The sequence below is a fragment of the Dipodomys merriami genome, unplaced genomic scaffold (assembly GCF_024711535.1).
Source record: "Dipodomys merriami isolate MVZ:Mamm:240054 unplaced genomic scaffold, mDipMer1.0.p SCAF_70, whole genome shotgun sequence".
Lineage (NCBI taxonomy): Eukaryota > Metazoa > Chordata > Mammalia > Rodentia > Heteromyidae > Dipodomys > Dipodomys merriami.
This window is the reverse complement of record NW_027206291.1, coordinates 5,184,266-5,204,263: the sequence shown is the minus strand read 5'-3', so window position 1 is coordinate 5,204,263 and position 19,998 is coordinate 5,184,266. Positions and strand designations below refer to the sequence as shown.

Genomic DNA, 19,998 nt, shown 5'->3' with positions numbered 1-19,998 from the left:
AGAGAGAAGAGACACCTGGCTAGGGTGGGAAGACCAGGTGGGAGGGGCCAGGTAAAGGCCAGAGCTGATTGGAGAAGCAGAAGAGTCATTGGTGAAGCCGGAACAAGGGCGGGGTTGATCATAAAGGAGGCGGGGCGGGGCCTAAGGGGCGGAGACACGGAAGGGTGTAGTGGAAGGAGGCGGGACTAGTCGCAGATAAGAGGCAGGGCTAGTTTCTGAGAAAGTGGGCGGAACCAAATAAAGTTTGAGAATAGGCTCCCGCAGTACAACATTAAACCTGCTTCTCCGGGCCAGAGAGGGCGTCCCTGTGTAAATGGACAGACTGAGGCTCCAGAAGGCTTAGGTCTGCGGGCAAGCGTCTCCCGCTCTCCATCCCCCACGATTTCCGTCGGATCTTCCCGCCCCTCGCTGGGAGAGGGATCTGCCAGGCCCCCAAGGAATCGGAAGCCTCGGGGTTGCTATGGTGCTGGGGCGGGGCGGGCGCCGGGCCGACTCGGCGGTTTGGCCGAGGGTGGGACCTCCAGCGGCCCCGCCCCTGGCCCCGCCCCCGCCGCCATGCGGCTCGCCCCAACTGCGCTGTGGTTGAGCCTGGCCGTGGCCCTCAACCTGGCCCCCTTCGGGCCCCTGGCTGTAGGGTGGGCATCGGCCCGAGCCCCCATCTATGTCAGCAGTTGGGCCGTGCGGGTGACCCAAGGTTATCAGGAGGCTGAGCGCCTCTCACGCAAATTCGGCTTCGTCAATCTAGGGCAGGTGGGTGATCATGACTTGGATGGTTGGGAAGTGAAGGCTGGACCACTCCAGACTGACAGAGTGTCTTAGTCCCTGAGACACCCCCCCCTCCTCCCACCACCACCACCATCCCCGCAAGTATCAAGAGCCTCTGCTTACCCTTTCACTGCCATCTTTGCATTCTAGGCCTCCCAGTGCATATGGGAAGCCCCCTTATCTGGGCACTTGGGTGGGGGCGGGTGCACAGGGAAGGACCTGACCCCCTGCCTCCTCTGGGGGAGGGCTCTTTCAGAGGAGCTGGGTCCCAGCAGCACAGTTGCTCCTCACATTCCCAGATCTTCCCTGACGGGCAATATTTCCACCTGCGGCATCGGGGTGCGGTCCAGCAGTCCCTGACTCCACACTGGGGCCATCGCCTGCACCTCAAGAGAGACCCCAAGGTGAGCCTGGCTTTAGAGGCAGCCCTCTTAGAGTCTCAGCTACCCTCTGAGAGCTAACTCACCACCTTCTCTTATTCTTGTGATGGTTTATGAGTAGTTCTGTGGCCTTTAGGGAGTCCCTAGCTGTCTTTAACTGGGGACCCAGATGGAGGATGCATTCCTGAGCATGGCATTCAACACCACCAAGATCTGGCACATGGCGAGCACTCTGGGCCAGACTGGGTAGGATCCTGTTGTAGAAAAGCCTTGGAACTCAGGAGACTGAGATCTGAGGATCACAGTTCAAAGCTAGCTTGGGCAGAAAAGTCCATGAGACTCTTATCTCCAATAAACTACTCAGAAATAGTCAGAAATGGCACTGTGGCTCAAGTGGTAGAGCGCTGCTGGCCTTGAGCACAGAGAGGCTCAGGGACAGTGTCCAGGCCCTGAGTTCAATCCCCAGGACTGTCAAAAAAGAAGAAGAAAAGAAAGAAAGCCCTTGGATACTAGGGTGAGGGACTGGGACGGGCTCTGGAGAGCCATGTTTCTCAGGACATCTTGACTTCAGTGGACCCTTTTCCACCTGCTGCACTAGGGACTAAGAGAAATGTCTGGTACACATTTTGCATATGTACCATGTACCAGCATGTACCATGGCTGCTCCCAAGCCTGAAAACAGGGACCAGCTCCCAAAATGAAAGCTAGGAGATGCCCCCAATCACTGAGATGGGGGTGAGAGAACACAGGCTGACAAATATAGGCCAAAAAAGTCCAAGGAAAAGCAATCCTGCCTCTCAGAACAGCATGTGCAAAGGCCCTAAGGTAGAAATTGATTTATAGGCTCTTGGCATATCAAGCCCAGTACTGTACCAAGTGAGCAAGAGGGAGACCAGAAAGACAAAGTTTTGTGGCTGGTGGTCAGGGAAGATGTGGGTGTGACCCTGGGGATATCTTGATCAGGGAAGGGAAAATTAGAAGCAGCTGGTTTGAGGAGTGATGCAAGACTTGGACAAAAGGACCTAGATGATCTGGGCAATAGTGAATTATACCTATAATCCTAGTTGCTTAGGTTCTGAGATCTGAGGATCATAGTTTGAAGCCAGGCCAAGGAGAAAACTCCATGAAAATCCACCCCCCTTCTCTTTTTGCCAGTCCCGGTGCTTGAACTCAGGGTCTGGGTACTGTCTCCACTTGAACGATAGCGCCATTTCCAGCACTGGTTTCTTGTTTATGTGGTACTGAGGAATCGAACCCAGGGCTTCATACATGCTAGGCAAGCACTCTACCACTAAGCCACCTTCCCAGCCCTCCGTGAAACTCTTATCTCCAATTAACTAGAAAAACACTGAAGTGTAGCTGTGGCTTAAGTGTAAAGAACCACCTTTGAGCAAAAAGCCAAACAAGAAAGGGAGGCCCCAGTACTGGCACTTGTGCATGACACACACACACACACACACACACACACACACACACACACACACACACACACACACACACACACACACACACACTACTGCATGCAGGTAGGGTGGATAGTTGGTGAAAAGAAGGGATAGAACCCAAAACACAGAGCCACCTTACAAAGATGGCAGAGGCAGGTTTGAACTTTCCCAGGATGGGTGGTCATACAGACTATCTTTTGAGGAAATAAGTAAGGCACACATATCAAAACCTTCCAAGTTGGGCACTGGTAGTTCATGCCTGGGTAATGGTTGCTGGTCAATGGTGGCTCACACCTGTAATCCTAGCTATGCAGGAGGCTGAGATCTGAGGTTTGCAATTCAAAGTCAGACAGGAAAGCCCTTCAGACTCTTATTTCCAATGAACTACAAAAAAGAAAAGAAAAGCTGGAAGTGTCAGTATGGCTCAAGTGGTAGGGCATCAGTCTCTCTTTTGGTTTTGCTGCTGTTGTTGGTTATGGGGCCTGAACTGTGGGCCTGGGTGCTGTCCCTCAGCTCTTCAGCTCAAGGCTAGTGCTCTACCACTTGAGGCACAGCACCAGTTTTTTGCTTATGTGGTCCTGAGGAATTGAACCCAGGGCCTCATGCATGCGAGGCAAGCACTCTATCGCTGAGCCATCTTCCCAGCCATAGAGCACCAGTCTTTTGGGGTTTTTTTGGTTTTTATTTTTGGTTGGTCGTGGGCTTGAACTCTGGATCTGGGCACTGTCCTCAGCTCTTCAGCTCAAGGCAAACTTAAGCCACTTAAGTCACAGCACCACTTCTAGAACACCAGTCTGGAGAGAGAGAGAGAACTAAAGGGACAGCATCTAAGCCCTAAGTTCGAACTCCAGTATGGGAGCTTGAGTCGGGGCACAAATGGGTTTGGAAGGGATGAAAAGACTTGGACTTGACCAGGCGCCGGTGGCTCACGCCTGTAATCCTAGCTACTCAGGACGCTGAGATCTGAGGATCACGGTTCAAAGCCAGCCTGGCAGGAAAGTCTGTGAAACTTTTTTTTTTTTTTTTGGTCGGTCGTGGAACTTGAACTCTGGGCTTGGGCACTGTCCCTACGCTCTTCAGCTCAAGGCAAGCGCTCTACCGCATGAGCCACAGTGTCAATTCTGGTTTTCTAGTGGTTTATTGGAGATAAGAGTCTCACGGACTTTCCTGCCCTGGCTGGCTTTGAACCGAGATCCTCAGATCTCAGCCTCCTGAGTAGCTAGGATTACAAGCATGAGCCACCAGCACCCAGCTTGTGAAACTCTTATCTCCAATAAACCACCAGAAAACTGGAAGTGGCACTGTAGCTCAAGTGGTAGAGCGCTAGCCTTGAGCTGAAGAGCTGAGGGACAGCACTCAGGCCCAGAGTTCAAGCCCCACGACTGACCAAAAAAAAAAAAGACTTGGACAAAAAGATTTAGAACAAAGAGGGTGGAAGGGACAGGGCTGGAACCAGAGTCCCACTCACCCATAGCTTGAGCCATTCTTCTTTTGGCCTGCAAGCAAGTACTTGGACAGGTTTGCCCTGCCCTCCGATTGAGGACGGCGTCCCTGGTATGTGGAGACCTTACAGAGTAGCCCCAACAAACGTGGGATTTCATTGCAAGGACCTCTGCAGAAGCCCACATCACCACAGCCTTCCTCCCCATACATAGTGGAGTGCAGGGACAAGCAGTGGACAGCCTTGGCCACACCCCTGTAGGTGCAGTGGTTTCAGCAGCAGACCCTTCAGAGGAGGGTGAAGCGTTCTTTGGCGATGCCCACGGACCCCTGGTTCTCCAAGCAGTGGTACATGGTGAGCAGCAGGGCCAGGCGGGCAGGCAAAAGCAGCCAGTGCAGGTGACTGACTGGGGATCCCCCTGCCTCTCACAGAACAATGAAATGAAGCCTGACCTGAACATCCTGCAGGTCTGGAGACAGGGCCTGACCGGCCAGGGCATCGTGGTCACCGTCCTGGATGATGGCATTGAGAAGGACCATCCCGACCTCTGGGCCAACTACGTGAGGCCGTGACAGGGTGGCCTGCCCTCGGGCCCAAGGTTCCAAGGCTGGGCCCTGTCCCGGGGGACACCTGACACATTTCTGCTGTCCTCACATTCCCCCCAGGACCCTCTAGCCAGCTATGACTTCAATGACTACGATCCGGACCCCCAGCCTCGCTACACACCGAGCAATGAGAACCGGTGAGCGTCCCTGTTTCGTCCCAAGGGCCGGTGCCCTGCGGAGGGGAGGGTGGGGCAAGGGACGGGCAATCGTCTTGGTTGTGGCCCCAGGCACGGGACCCGATGTGCTGGGGAGGTGGCTGCCGTAGGTGACAACGGCTTCTGCGGCATTGGCGTGGCCTTCAACGCCCGAATCGGAGGTATCAAGCTTGCCCGGAGCTGGGCCCGGGACTGCTGGGGAGGGTGGGAGGCGAGGGTCCCGGGCGCTGGCGGCTGGCGTGGGGCGCGGGCGGGCGGGCGGGGGCTGCGGCTGGCGTGAGAGGCCCGCGCCCGCCCGCCCGCCCGCGCAGGGGTGCGCATGCTGGACGGCACCATCACCGACGTCGTGGAGGCGCAGTCCCTCAGCCTGCAGCCGCAGCACATCCACATCTACAGCGCCAGCTGGGGCCCCGAGGACGACGGCCGCACGGTGGACGGCCCCGGCATCCTCACCCGGGAAGCCTTCCGGCGCGGCGTGACCAAGGTGAGCGGGGAGGGGGGGGACGGGGAGCGGGAGGGGGAGCGGGAGGGAGCGGGAGGGGGAGCGGGGGGAGCGGGAGGGGGGGAGCGGGAGGGGGAGCGGGGGAGCGGGAGGGGGAGCGGGGGGGGGTAGCGGGAGGGAGCGGGAGGGGGAGCGGGGGGAGCGGGAGGGGGAGCGGGGGGAGCAGGGGGAGAGGGGGGAGCGGGAGGGGGGAGCAGGGGGAGAGCGGGGGGAGCGGGAGGGGGAGCGGGGGGAGAGCGCGGGGGGAGCAGGAGGGGGAGAGAGAGGGGGAGCGGGGGAGCGGGAGGGGGAGCGGAGGGGGAGCGGGGGGAGAGCGCGGGGGGAGCAGGAGGGGGAGCGGGAGGAGGAGCGGGGGAGCGGGGGGAGAGCGCGGGGGGGGAGCGAGAGGGGGAGCGGGAGGGGGAGCGGGAGGGGGAGCGAGGGGGAGCGGGGGGAGGGGGGAGCGGGGGGAGCGGGGGGAGCGGGAGGGGGAGCGGGAGGGGGAGCGGGGGAGCGGGATGGGGAGCAGGGGGGGAGCGTGGGGAGCGGAAGGGGAAGCGGGGGGAGCGGGAGGGGGAGCGGGAGGGGGAGCGGGAGGGGGAGCGGGAGGGGGAGCGGGGGAGGGGGAGCGAGGGGGAGCGGGGGGAGCGGGAGGGGGAGCGAGGGGAGCGGGATGGGGAGCAGGGGGGAGCGTGGGGAGCGGGAGGGGGAGCGGGAGGGGGAGCGGGAGGGGGAGCGGGAGGGGGAGCGAGAGGGGGAGCGGGGGGAGCGGGAGGGGGAGCGGGGGGAGCAGGAGGGGGAGCGAGAGGGGGAGCGGGGGGAGCGGGAGGGGGAGCGAGGGGGAGCGGGGGGGGAGCGGGGGGGGGCAGCAGGGGGAGAGCGGGGAGGGGAGCAGGGGGAGAGCGGGGGGAGCGGGAGGGGGAGCGGGAGGGGGAGCGGGAGGGGGAGCGGGGGAGCGGGGGGAGCAGGGGGAGAGCGGGGGGAGCGGGAGGGGGGAGCGAGAGGGGGAGCGGGGGGAGCGGGAGGGGGAGCGGGGGGAGCGGGATGGGGAGCAGGGGGGGAGCGGGGGGAGCGGGAGGGGTGCGCACGGGAACCAAGCCCGGACCCCCGCGGCGCCGGCGCCCTGCTCCCCTGCTGCCGTCCTCCCTTCGGCTCCCAGGGCCGCGGCGGACTCGGCACGCTTTTCGTCTGGGCCTCGGGTAACGGCGGTCTCCACTACGACAACTGCAACTGCGACGGGTACACCAACAGCATCCACACGCTGTCCGTGGGCAGCACCACCAGGCAGGGCCGCGTGCCCTGGTACAGCGAGGCCTGCGCCTCCACCCTCACCACCACCTTCAGCAGCGGCGTGGCCACCGACCCGCAGATCGTGAGTGCCGCCCGCGCCTGGCGAGGCCCCGCCCCGGGAGGCCCCGCCCACCCTCACCGCCGAGCCCCGCCCCGGGAGGCCCCTTCCACCCTCTCCCCGCCGAAACCCCGCCCACCTCTCCCCGCCGAGGCCCCGCCCCGGGAGGCCCCGCCCACCATCTCCCCGCCGAGGCCCCGCCCACATCTCCCCGCCGATGCCACGCCCACCTCTCCCGCCGAGGCCCCGCCCCACCTGCCCGGCCCTCTTCACCCGACACAGCCCCTGCCCTGCCCGCCCCACCTCCACCAGCCAGATGCAAACCACTCCCCTTGCACCCGATCCCACCTTCCAGACGCTTCCCACCGCTTCCAGTATGCCTTCAACACCCCCCCCCACTTCAGCCCACCTCTGACAGCCAGAGCAAAAACGACTCCAGTCGCGTCCCCCCCTTTTATATCCTTCCTGCTTGGCGGCCTTGTTCAGGCCCTGCTCTCTGTCCCTGATGGCCTTCACCTCCAGAGAGTCTCCACACTGGTCCCTAGCCTGACACACGTGCCCTCCTCAACCTCTCAAGAGTCTGGTGGAGCATCAGCCTTCACTCCCCCGTGTCTCTTGGGCTGGGCATACTTCCTGGGGAAAAGCAGGGAATGATCTGGGCAAGTGCTCAGGACGCTGACCTTTGTCTGACATAATCCTCATGGTCTTTGTGACTTTTAAAACTCAGCCCCCAGATTCACTTTTTCCCCCCCTTTTAACTTAATGTTTGTGCTTTCTGAGCTTAATCTTCAGTACCTTTCTCCTTAATTCTCTTTATTTTATTTTTGTCTGTCCTGGGGCTTGAACTCAGAGTCTAGGCACTGTCTCAGCTCTTTTGCTCAAGGCCAGCAGTCTACCACTTGTAGAGCCACATCCACACTGCCAGTTTTCTGGTGGTTAATTGGAGAGAAGAGTCTCAAAGGCTTTCCTGCCCTTGGCTGGCTTTGAACTGTAATCATCAGCTCTCAGCCCCCTGAGTAGTAAGGATGACAGGCGTGGGCCATTAGCGCCAGGCCACCCTAAATACCTGAAAAGCCCTTGGTACTTTCTGAGCTAATCCCTGTACATTTGCATTGTACGCTGCCCCCCTCCTCCCAGCCCTGCCGCTCTCTGCTCCCCAGGTCACCACGGACCTGCACCACCAGTGCACAAAAAGGCACACCGGCACCTCTGCCTCGGCCCCGCTGGCAGCAGGCATGATCGCCCTGGCTCTGGAGGCCAAGTAGGTGACCGCTCCCCCATGACACCCAGAAGCCCTTCCTGCCTGCGGGGGGTGAATCCAACTCATCCATCTTCTCCGCCCCCAGCCCCCTCCTGTCTTGGAGGGACCTGCAGCACCTGGTGGTCCGTGCATCCAAGCCCGCCCAGCTGCAGGCAGAGGACTGGAGGGTCAACGGTGTGGGGCGCCAAGGTGCGGTGGAGCCAGGCAGGGGACCGGGGGGCCATGCCCCCCAAGTGTGACAGCCACTCACTCCTCCACACAGTGAGCCACCACTACGGCTACGGGCTGCTGGACGCCGGGCTGCTGGTGGACTTGGCTCGCACGTGGCTGCCCACAAAGCCGCAGAAGAAATGTGTCATCAGGGTTGTCCACGCCCCGACGTGAGCGAGGCCCCGCCCCGGGCGCGGCCCAGGCCTCCCTGCACACCCATCCATCATCCCTGCGCAGGGGAGAGTGGGGAGCCCCCCTTGCCCAGCCACCCACCCTACCGGGCAGGCCAACAGGAGGTCCTCACCCCCCCCCCAGCCCCATCCTGCCGCGGATGCATGTACAAAAGAATGTGTCGGCCTGCTCCGGCCGCCGCCGGGGGATCCACTCGCTGGAGCACGTGCAGGTGCAGCTCTCCTTGTCCTACAGCCGGCGGGGGGACCTGGAGATCTCGCTCACTAGCCCCATGGGCACACGCTCCACTCTCGTGGCCATCAGGTGTGCAGCCTGGCAGGGCCTCCTTCGCCCACTGCCGGGACCCTGCTGGCAAGGCCTGTGGGCACAGGCGGGCCTCCCTCCAGAGCGCCCCCCCCCCGGGAGGGGACTGTGCCATGCTGGGGCCCAGCTCTCATTTCCAGGCTGTCCTCTCTCCCCCCCCCCCCCCCCGCCCTCGGCCCCCTGCCTAACTGCCTGCCCCAGACCCCTGGACGTCAGCAGCAAGGGCTACAACAACTGGATCTTTATGTCTACCCACTACTGGGACGAGGCCCCCCAGGGCCTGTGGACCCTGGGCCTGGAGAACAAGGGCTACTATTTCAACACCGGTGAGAGCCGCCCTGAGGCTCCGCGCCACAGAGTGTGTAGAACACCCCAGGAGGGTGGAGGGTCTGGCCCCCAGCACACAGTAGGTGTACAGTTCTCCAGGGCAGTTACCCTAGGGAAGGAGAGGCTCTAGCCACTGGCACATAGTAGGCACGCAGTGACCCTGGGAAATGTCCAGTTACCCCCCAGGGAAGTGAAGTGGCAGGCCAGCAGCACATAGTAGGTGCTTTGCTCCGGATGATCTGGGGTCCTGGATGGCTGAGGACAATGGCCCCAGGACCTGGTTGGACCAGGCTTGCCAATAGCTTCCCCTCCCCTCTGTGCCACCGTGATCCCCTGCCCAGGGACACTATACCGCTACACACTGCTGCTCTACGGGACGACTGAGGACATGACACGGCGGCCCCCAGGCCCCCAGGTGACCAGCAGTGCGTGTGTGCGGCGGGACACGGAGGGGCTGTGCCAGGGTGAGTGGAGGAGGGGACAGAGGTGGGCAGAGTGCGTGTGCGGCCCAGGGCGGGCAGGATCGGCCAGGCCCAGGCCACAGGCCGCAACCTCATGCCCTCTGACCTCCTGTCCCTGCCCCCTGCAGAACGCATCGGGCACGCCCCCCTCCTAGGCCCCCTCCGCTTCCCTTCCTGTCGGCCGAGGTACGTCAACTGAATCCAACGGATGGTGTGACCACAGGGCCTGGGCACTCAGCCATGTATGTTCACCAAGTACGTGCCAGTTGCCAGAGCTCCTGTGACCCCTGGTGGGGTCGCTCTGCCAGTGACTGCACCACCGCCTCCTGCCCCATAAGCCAGACCAGCGTCAGGGCCTCCTCCTGCTCAGGGCCCACCACACCCAGTGGCCACCCCCAGCCCACCGCCACTGCCCAGCCCTACTGCTGCCACCCAACCTGGGCCACAGGACTGGCCTAGCGGTGCTGCTGGTGGCATGGGGGACCAGCTTCCTCTGCCAGGTATCTGAGGGCCTCCCATCCTAGGCCCTGGAGCTATGTCGGCCAGCACCCCAGGCCCGCGATGGGCTGGAGCATAGAGATGTCTGCCTTCAAGATGGAAAGTGGCCTCCCTGGGGTCCCAGGTGCACACTGCAGGTCCCTTCCCTCGCCCAGCTGGGACCAGCTCCTTGCCCCCAGACACTGGCAGGCTACCAGTGTCTGCATTCAGGCCAAGGGTGAGGGCTACACAGAGCCTTGCAGCTTGAACTCCACAGCAACCAGTGAGACAGAGAACGAGAGAGAAATGTCTCCTTACCCATGGGAGACAGGAGGGATGGGCTGAGGCTAGACCACAATAACCATCCCTTTCCTGCCCCAGAATTGGTCCCAACTTCAGAGCTTGAAAATAAAGGTTGACTAGAAGGTGCTAAGCCTGTGGCTTCCTTTGGGGACAGCCTTGTGCATCCTTAGTGCGGACCTAGTTCCCCCCTGCCCAAGTCGACCCCTGCAAGCCAAAAAGAAAACAAAATCATCCTAAGAGCTGGGCACTAGTGGCGCATGACTGTAATCCTAGCATCTCAGGAGGCTTAGATCTGAGGAGCACGGTTCAAAGCCAATCCAGGCAGGAAATTCTGTAAGATTCTTATCGCCAAAGAACCACCAAGAGCTGGAAGTGGAGCTGTGGCTCAAGTGGGAGAGCATTAGCCTTGAGCAAAAAAGCTCAAGGACAGTGTCCAGGCCCTGAGTTCAAGCTCCATAAGACTGGAACAAAAAAAATAAAAAAGAAGCTGGAAATTTAGCTTAGTGGAAGAGCACTTACCTAACAATTGTAAGGCCCAGCATAGGGTCCTCAGCTCTTTAAAAAAAAAAAAAAAAATCAGCTGGGCACTGGTGGCTCACGCCTATAATCCTAGTTACTCAGGAGGTTGAGATCTGAGGATCGAGGTTCAAAGCCAGCCCACACAAGAAAGAACATAAAACACTTTTTGCTTTCTTTGTCTGTCATGGGACTTGAACTCTGGGCCTGGGTGCTGTCCCTGAGCTCTTCAGCTCAAGATGGGTGCTCTACCACTTGAGCCACAGAGCACCTTCCAGTTTTCTGGTGGTTAGTTGGAGGTAAGAGTCTCATGGACTTTTCTGCCCAGTCTGGCTTTGAAACATGATCCTCAGACCTCAGCCTCCTGAGTAGTTAGGATTACAGGTGTGAGCCACCAGCACCCAGCTCATAAGAATCTTATCTCCAATCAACCACCAGAAAACCAGAAGTAGCACTGTGACTCAAGTGGTAGCGTGCTCACCTTGAGCTGAAGAGCTCAGGGACAGCGCCCAGGGCCAGAGTTCAAGCTCTACAAATGACCAAAAAAAGAAAAATCAGCCTCAGGCTCAGAGACATCCCCCACCCCAGGTTCAGGTTATGTGGGGAGGGGAAAGTAGGAATGGAGTGAACCCCCCCCCCGTGCTGCTGATGCTGAGTTCCCACACTATTCCTAGGTCTCCCCACAACAAGCCTGGAACACAACACGCATCTTCTAAAAGTGGCTGGCCTGGCTTAGTGGTAGAGTGCTTGCCTAGCATGCATGAAGCCCTGGGTTCAATTCCTCAGTACCACAGAAACAGAAAAAGCCAGAAGTGGCACTGTGGCTCAAGTGATAGAGTGCTAGCCTTGAGCTAAGAAGTTTGGGGCCAGTGCCCAGACCCCAGGACTGGAAAAAAAGTGCCTAGGCCCCGTGGGCTGGCCACTGTGCAAACAGTCTGGTAATTCTGCAGACAAGCATGGAGTTCACATAGGTTCCAGGAATGGCACGGAAACACGTCTATACAGAAGCATTCACCCACATTCCCAGCAGGAGGAATCAGAAGCTCCACTCTATCCCTCAGCGGCACACAGACACACAGTGTGATCTGCTCTCACGCTAGCACCACGTGGCCACAAACAGGACGAGGCTCTAACGCACACTACAACCTGGAGAGACCTTGAGGACACCATGCCGAGAAAAGCAGGCACAAAGGTGTTAATGTCCAGAACAGGACAATCCAAAGCAAGAAAGTGGACTTGTGGGAGTGAGGATCTGGGGAGAAGATGGGGGTTATGGAGTTTTTTCTTTTTAATGTCTGTTCCTGAGCTTTTGTGTTCAAGGTTAGTACTCTTATCCCTTGAGCCACAACTCTCCTTCCAGCTTTTTGCTGGTTAATCGGTGAAGAGTCTTATGAACTTTCCTGCCCTGACTGGCTTTGAACCATGGTCTTCAGATCTGAGCCTTCTCAGTAGCTGGGATTACAACCACCAGCACCTGGCTATTTTTGGTTTTATTTAAGCAGAGGAGCTTGAACTCAGAGCTTTGTGTGCTCTTGGCCTTTTCTCTCAAGGATTGTGTGTGCCTGTGAGTCTGTGTGTGTGTGTGTGTGTGTGTGTGTGTGTGTGTGTGTGTGTCTGTGTGTATGTGTCTGTGTGTGTGTCTGTGTGTATGCTGGTTCTGGGGCTTGAACTCAAAGCCTGGGAGCTGTCTCTAAGCTTTTGTTCAAGTCTAGTGCTCTACCACTTGAGCCACAGCTCCACTTCTGGATTTTTTTTTCCTTTTTGGTAGTTTATTGGAGATAAGAGTCTCACAGACTTTTCTGCCTGGGCTGGCTTTATACCATACTCCTTAGATCTCAGCCTCCTGTGTAGATAGATTACAGGCGTGAGCCACCAGTGCCCGACTACTTTTGGCTTTTTGCAGGATAATTGGAGATAAGAGTTTCATTGCTTTTCTGCCCAGTTGAACACAGTTATCTTCATTCTTATGTCTGGTTTGAAAAGATGTCAGGCAAGGTAGGAAACAGAGTGATTTCACAAGGTTATTGGACCAGATACCATTTTCAGAGGTGAAAGTGGATTGAATCACAGAAATCAAGAATGACAATCAGGGCTGGGAAGGTGGCTCAGTGGTAGAGTGCTTGCCTTGCATGCATGAGGCCCTGGGTTCGATTCTTCAGCACCACATAAACAGAAAAAGCCGGAAGTGGCGCTGTGGCTCAAGTGGTAGAACGCTTGCCTTGAGCTGAAGAGCTGAGGGACAGCACCTAGGCCCACAGTTCAGGTCCACGACTGGCAAAAAAAAAAAAAAAAAAAAAAAAGAATGACAATCATTTCTGTCCCAACAGAGGCTTTTATTAAAGTCTGTCTTTGTTTTATTAGGGGCTTGAATTCAGGGCCTCGAGACTATTGACTTGCTTGTAGTTGGTGCTATACTGCTTGAACCAGTGTTTGGCTACTCACCTGGAGATGAAATCTCAGAGACTTTTCTACCCACGCTAGCAATGAACTGTTATCCTCTAGATCTCAGCTTCCTGAGTAGCTTGGATTACAAGCCTGAATCACTTGTGCCTGCCTCTTTTGTTGAAGTTTAAGGGCTTGGAGTAGCAGATTCCTTTCTATGACCAGCCTGCAGTGAGTGATTGACATAAGATGTGAGAACAGGCATCTCTGTGTGATCATGCATGATCACCTAACAAGAATCCACAAAGCTAGGTGTGGGTGGCTCACATCTGTAATAGCATCTGGCTTTCTTCCTGCTGGACAAAAGAGTTTCACAGGTGTTACACAGGGATGTGGAAGCAGGAGACTAGGTCCAGAAAAGTTTAACGTAGTGTATAAGGAAACAAGCAGAGAGAGAGAGAGGCAGAGACAGAGACAGAGAGACAGAGAGAGAGACAGAGAGAGAGGGGGGGGAATCAGGGGTAGGTGGCTCAAGCCTGTTAATCTAGTTACTTTGGAGACTGGGAACACAGGAGGATTGTGGTTTGAGGCCAGACCAAAAAGAAAAGTTTATGAGACCCTTTCTCAACTTATAACTTGGGACAGTGGTGCCTGCCTATCATCCCAAGTAACTTGGGAGGCTGAGATCCAGAGGATCACTGTCTCAGGCCAGCCTGGGAAGTCGAGAGACTGTTTTCATGGGGAAAGCTAGTTTGGAAGCATATACCCAGCCACAACTGAAAGCTTAAAAGTAGGCGGATCAGGGCTCAGCTATCAGCTGGCATGAAAATAACTAGTTAAAAACACGGCTTGAGCAGGTGTTGGTGGATCACTCCTGTAATCCTATCTATTCAAGAGGTCGATATCTGAGGAGCACAGAAGCTGGCCTGGGCAGAAAAGTTCCAGTGAGACTCTTCTCTCCAATTATGCACTGAAAAACCAGAACTGGTGCTGTGGCTCAAGTGGTAGAACACTTGCCTTCCCTCTGAAGTAGCTCAGGGACAGCACCCAGACCCAGAGTTCAAGCCCCACAACAGAAAGGAAAGGAAAGGAGGAAGAAAGAAAGAAAGAAGGAAGGAAGGAAGGAAGGAAGGAAGGAAGGAAGGAAGGAAGGAAGGAAGGAAGGAAGGAAAGGAAAGAAAGAAAAGAAAGAAAGGAGCGAAAGAGTGGGGTACTGGTGGCTCACGCCTGTAATCCTAGCTACTCAGGAGGCTGAGATCTGAGGATCACAGTTCAAAGCCAGCCTGGGCAGGAAAGTCCGTGAGACTCTTATCTCCAATAAACCACTAGAAAACTGGAAGTGGCGCTGTGGCTCAAGTGGTAGAGCGCTCGCTTGAGCTGAAGAGCTCAGAGACAGCGCCCAGGCCCAGAGTTCAAGCCCCACGACCAATGACAACAACAACAAAAAAGAAAGAAAGGAAGGAACTGTTATGGGAAGCGTCCACTACTCAGAGACAGCCTCCTGTAAAAAGATGACTTTATTGGGGAAGTGGAAGCTGACTGGCCAGGGACGCAGCACAGACTCACGAGCTGAAACTGCGACCCTGAACAGCCCACGAGCTAGGGTTTTTTAAAGGCAAAATCGATGTGGTCAAGCCTAGCCACACGCAGGTGGCCAACGGGATTGTAACACACACATAAAGATTGCATATTTATGTCAGTGGCCAATGAGGTTACAGTCCATCTCATAGTCATTGTTTGAACTAACCTATCATTTGGTTTGAATTGGCATGTGAATTTGGGGTCCCCACACAAAGCAGGCGGATATTCTTACTCATGGGGGCTGTACATTCCAGAAACATAATGTCATATGCCCCTGCACCTTTGAAGCTGGGGGCTGTGACAAAGACAGCTACAGGAGATTTACTACAAAGATAGCTACAGGAGGATGCACAACGTGGCACGGTATGAGATAGCGCCGAAGGCCGTGGGAAATGTGTTTCAAGGTCTCCCTTTATGGCCTCTCTTTGTTTTTAGTAAAGGGTCAATTTCTCAGCTTAGTTTTTCTCCCACAGTCTGGGACCTTAACAGTCTAGCAGACCCTTCCCCGCTACAGAAGGAAGGAAGGTAGGAAGAAAGGAAAAGAAAAGGAAGCTGTTTAAAAGCACAGTAACGTCCCCAGGCTTTGGGCCTGTCATGCCAGCCTGAGGGGGGACAGATGACCCTGCAGCCCACCCCTCTGATACTGCGCAGTGCCTTGGCCAGGTGTGAAGGTGCGATACTGCCCTGTCCACAGCCTCCTTCCGTGATGGACAGGGCCAGTGGCTTGTCCCCACTCGCTGCCCAACCAGAGAGACCTGAATTTGAACTCAGGTTCCCTCCTTGGGCTTTCCAGCCGCGCGGGCCTGGGAAGCTGAGCTCGCTCTGACCCATCGCGCCCCCTGCTGGATAGGAACGGGATCTTCGAGGGCGCGGCCCCTTTAAGAGGAGCGGCCGTGGCTCGGAGACCGGAAGAAGAATGTCACTCGTGGTTAGTTACAACCGGAAGCGGAAGTAGTGCTGGCTGGGCTGGTTACTGCAGACCGGCATCCAGGCGCGGGGAAACTGAGTCCAAGGTCGCTCCGGACCTGCGCGGCCTGAGCTTTTGTGGTCGGACAGAAGTCAGGTCACAGGCTGAGCGGGCCCAGAGGGGCACCGGCAACGGGGCCGCGGCGGCTGCGTACGAGTTTGCCAGGCGAGAGCAACCGCCCGGCCTATTCTCCCTTCTCCCTCCTCCAGGATGGGCTCCAAAGCCAAGAAGCGTGTGGTGCTGCCCACCCGTCCGGCGCCCCCCACCATGGAGCAGATTCTGGAGGACGTGCGTGGGGCGCCGGCCCAGGACCCCATCTTCACGGCTCTGGCCTCAGAAGGTAGGGGAGCCCAGGCCCGGGCTGGCAGAAGGGTCCTGACACTTGATCTGATGAGGCCATGTCATTGGGACTCCCGACTCAAGCCTGGAACCTCGGAGCGACCCTTGGGCTCCCTTCTCGTCTATAACGTGCACCTGTCTGTCGGGCCCTGGGGGGGAGGGGGTCACTATCCTAGTTTCTCAGATAGCTGAGATTGGGAGGATCACAGTTAGAGGCCAGCCTGAGCAAAAATAAGTCTGTGAAACTCCATCTCCAAAATCATCAGCAAAAGGCAAGGCTGGAGGTGTTTCCCAAGTGGTAGAGTGCCAGCCATAAGCAGGAAAACAGAGCAAGTGCGAGGCCCCTAGGATCAAGCTCTACTACCACGGGCCCATCCCTGGGGTAGTCTAAAACAGGGATGTGCGAGAATGGTGTTAGGAATAGTGTTTGTGGGGCTGGGAAGGTGGCTCAGTGGTAGAGCGCTTCCCTTGCATGCATGAGGCCCTGGGTTCGATTCCTCAGCATCATATAAGCAAAAAGAAAAAAGCCGGAAGTGGCGCTGTGGCTCAAGTGGTAGAGCGCTAGCCTTGAGCAAAAAAGAACAGGGACAGCGCCCAGGCAGGGTTCAAGCTGTAGTATTAAACACAAAGAAATCTTTGTTGGGGCTGGGAAGGTGGCTCAGTGGTAGAGCGCTTGCCTTGCATGCATGAGGCCCTGAGTTTGATTCCTCAGCACCACATAAGCAGAAAGAAAAAATCCGGAAATGGCGCTGTGGCTCAAGTGGTAGAGCGTTAGCCTTGAGCTGAAGAGCTGAGGGACAGCGCCCAGGCCCAGAGTTCAAGCCCCACAACCGGACCCTCCCCCCCCCAAAAAAAAAAAAAAGAATAGTGTTTGTTTCTTCTTGTGCCTGCATAAGCCCTTTGTCACTAAGTTAATGCCAACTTTTTACATTTTTGATGTGCTAAACAGGGTTTGGGGTGTAAAGGGAGCATGGTTTGGTGGTGGAGCATTTAACCTAGTGTGTTTGAGGCCCTGGGTTTTATTCCTAGCATCACAAAAACCAACAACAAAAAAGTCAATGGGCTGGATGCAGGTGGCTCACGCCTGTCATCCTAGCCACTCAGGGGACTGAGATCTGAAGATCCGGTTCAAAGCCAGCCCGGGCAGGAAAGTCCGTGAGACGCCATTTCCAAAAACAAAACGACAAGCTGGGTGCTTGGGACTTTTTAACCAAACCCTATACTTACTTGAGTTGGATGTTGGACTTTTGGACTTACTCGGTGGAAATCTGGATAGCCCTGAGCAGCCAGGGTGTGTGTGTGTGTGTGTGTGTGTGTGTGTGTGTGTGTGTGTGTGTGTGTGTGTGTGTGTGTGTGTGTGTGTGTGTGTGTGTGTGTGTGTGTGTGTGTGTGTGTGTGTGTGTGTGTGTGTGTGTGTGTGTGTGTGTGTGTGTGTGTGTTCTCACTTGACTTTTGTGTGTGTGTGTGTGTGTTGATGCTCTCACTTGACTTTTTTTGTTCCAGTCGTGTGTGTGTGTGTGTGTGTGTGTGTTCTCACTTGACTTTTGTGTGTGTGTGTGTGTGTTGATGCTCTCACTTGACTTTTTTTGTTCCAGTCCTGTGTGTGTGTGTGTGTTGATGCTCTCACTTGACTTTTTTTGTTCCAGTCGCGCGCGTGCGTGTGTGTGTGTGTGTGTGTGTGTGTGTGTGTGTGTGTTGATGCTCTCACTTGACTTTTTTTGTTCCAGTCCTGGGGCTTGAACTCAATTCTGAGGCTCAATTCCTGGGAGTTTGAACTCAGGGCCTGGGCACTGTCCTTGAGCTCCTTTTATTCAAAGCTTAGCACTCTACCACTTGAGCCACAGCACCATTTTTGGCTTTTTCTATGTTTGTGGTACTGAGGAATTGAACCTGGAGCTTCATGCATGCTAGGTAAGCACTCTACTAAGCTATATTCCCAGCCCCAATTCCTGAGTTTTTTTTTTTTTTTTTGGGGGGGGGTCCGGTCATGGGGCCTGAACTCTGGGCCTGGGCGCTGTCCCTCAGCTCTTCAGCTCAAGGCTAGCACTCTACCACTTGAGCCACAGCGCCACTTCCGGCTTTTTTCTTTTTGCTTATGTGGTGCTGAGGAATGGAACCCAGGGCCTCAGGCATGCAAGGCAAGCACTCTACCACTGAGCCACCTTCCCAGCCCCCAATCCCTGAGTTTTTGTGCCTAAGGTTAGTGCTCTACTACTTGAACCACAACTTCACTTTTGGTGGTTAATTCAAGATAAGAGTCTCATGCACTTTCCTGCCCGGGCTGGCTTTGAACCACAGTCCTCAGGTTTCAGCCCACTGAGTAGCTGGGAGTACAGGCATAAGCCGCCAGCACCCAGTGGCAGGTGGGCTTTTGCTCACTTAGGGTGCTATTTCCTGTCCCCCAGATGCCCCAAGACCCAGCAAGAAGACTGAGGAGCCCGAGGCCCAGCGGGAGCTTCTCTACCAGCAGAGCCGGGCTTACGTGGCCACCAATGAGCGGCTGCGGCAGGCTGGGGGCGGGCTGAGGCAGAAGTGCGAGGCGCTCTGGCAGGCCGGCCAGGAGCTGGAGCTGGACATCAGCCAGGTGTCACAGACAGCGCTGCCACCACCGGGGACCCTGGCTCGCTCCTCACGCTGACCTGGCTTCCCCCTCTCCCTGGGGACCCCGGTCCCCCTGGCTTACATTCCACGTCCCCCCAGCCCCTGGGATTGGGTCACCCCTGCTCACTCCCAGCACTCAGGAGGCTGCAGGACACTGTGACACCTGGCTGGAGAGACCCACCCCACAGGCTCCTTGTCTCAGGACTGCAGCAGGGCCCAGCCGCGGTTTCAGAAGGGGACATTGAAGGATGGCTGTTCCAGTCCCCTCCGGTCTGATCTGAGAGACAAGGCCACCAGAGCAGTGCCACCTCCTTCCTGTCTTCATCCTCCTGCTTGGGGCACTAAACAGTTGGCTGAAGATAGATATACGTGTGACCCTCGGGGAGGCACTGGTCGCTCTGCTCGGCTGGGCCTAACTGGAGGTCAGACCTGGCTGCCAGAGCCCAGCACCAGTGTGACTGGGGCCAGCCCAGCCTCTAATCTATCTCCTTCCTGATTTGAATGTTGCCTCTGGCCAGGCTGATCCTCACCCTGACATGCTGGAGTCACCATCCTTACTGTCCCCCAAGAAAAGTTCCCAGAGTCCCCGCCTGGGTTCTGAGTCCCATGCTGCCACCCTGGCTAGCTCTGGTGCTGTGGTGGGGAAAGGGGACTTTTCGTCCAAAGCAGGCAGAGACCTGTGGCCCACAGGGGGGTGGCTCTGTGTGTGTTGGGGGGAGGGGGGGAGGGGCGGGTCTAGAGGCTCCTGGGCCCCTGCTGAGTCATTGGATAAACACCTCTTTGGATCAGAATGGCCACCTGAGTCGCACCTGAGACTTTGCCATCTGGGGCAGCAGCTCTGGAGATGCACTGTGTGTGTGTGGGGGGGGCAGTGCCCATATGCAGGCCCCCACGGGGCCCCACGGGGTCCCGAGTAAGGCGCAAGGCCTGATGGTTGCTATGGGGAGTAACTCCATCCAGGGCCTCTGACGCTTCTTTAGAAGAAACTTCTCAGGGCTAGGAGTGTGGCTTCGTGGTAGAGTGCTTGCCTATCATGCTTGAAACCCTGGGTTCCATTCCTCAACACCACATAAACAGAAGCGGCTCTGTGGCTCCAGGGGTAGAGCTCAGGGACAGTGTTCAGGCCCCGAGTTCAAGCCCTACGACTGGCAAAAAGAAAAAAAGAAACTTGTTTCTCTCCCTGAAAGAGCACCTCTCAGCTCAAGCCATCTCCTAAGCCAAACCCTGGGCCTTTGGGGCCTGTACCCCTCAGGAACTTCCCATTAGCCGAAGCTTTGCCACCCTGACCCGCTGCTGGCTGCCTCCTTCCCACGCTGGCCAGCCTGGCCCACCCCGAGGAGAACCTGGGATCCGACTGTCCAGAACTACCGGCAGGCAGGCATCTTGCAGTGAGAGCCCCGTGCGGTGACAGACCAGAGTCCCTGCTGTCTACACTGGCACCAGCCGCCAAGGGCCGGC

General features: G+C 57.0%; 2 protein-coding genes across 8 annotated transcripts; both read left to right on the top strand.

Annotated features, from left to right (window-relative positions):
- The first annotated feature begins 138 nt into the window (after window positions 1–138).
- Window positions 139–10,280, top strand: Pcsk4 (proprotein convertase subtilisin/kexin type 4). 7 transcript variants are annotated; one of them, XR_011368924.1, is made up of 16 exons: window positions 140–750; window positions 1,065–1,169; window positions 4,293–4,385; window positions 4,463–4,591; window positions 4,697–4,773; window positions 4,864–4,952; window positions 5,103–5,275; window positions 6,432–6,644; window positions 7,781–7,881; window positions 7,967–8,070; window positions 8,144–8,261; window positions 8,407–8,586; window positions 8,788–8,912; window positions 9,255–9,377; window positions 9,503–9,629; window positions 9,899–10,280. XR_011368924.1 is itself a non-coding variant. In XM_070008589.1 (15 exons), exons 1-15 carry the CDS (start codon window positions 556–558, stop codon window positions 9,571–9,573), a joined length of 1,860 nt encoding a protein of 619 aa, XP_069864690.1. In that variant the 5' UTR covers window positions 139–555; the 3' UTR covers window positions 9,574–10,280. The 7 variants fall into 7 exon arrangements, 6 of the variants coding, with proteins under 6 accessions (XP_069864690.1, XP_069864693.1, XP_069864689.1 ...); XM_070008589.1 differs by having other exon boundaries at window positions 139–750; window positions 4,499–4,591; window positions 9,503–10,280; XM_070008592.1 differs by lacking the exon at window positions 9,899–10,280 and having other exon boundaries at window positions 139–750; window positions 8,407–8,494; window positions 9,255–9,328; window positions 9,503–9,589.
- Window positions 10,281–15,585: 5,305 nt separating this feature from the next.
- CUNH19orf25 (chromosome unknown C19orf25 homolog) lies at window positions 15,586–19,247 on the top strand. The gene is made up of 2 exons (XM_070008513.1): window positions 15,586–15,940; window positions 18,345–19,247. The coding sequence occupies exons 1-2, from the start codon at window positions 15,811–15,813 to the stop codon at window positions 18,575–18,577; spliced, it is 363 nt and encodes a 120-aa protein (XP_069864614.1). The 5' UTR covers window positions 15,586–15,810; the 3' UTR covers window positions 18,578–19,247.
- Window positions 19,248–19,998: the final 751 nt, after the last annotated feature.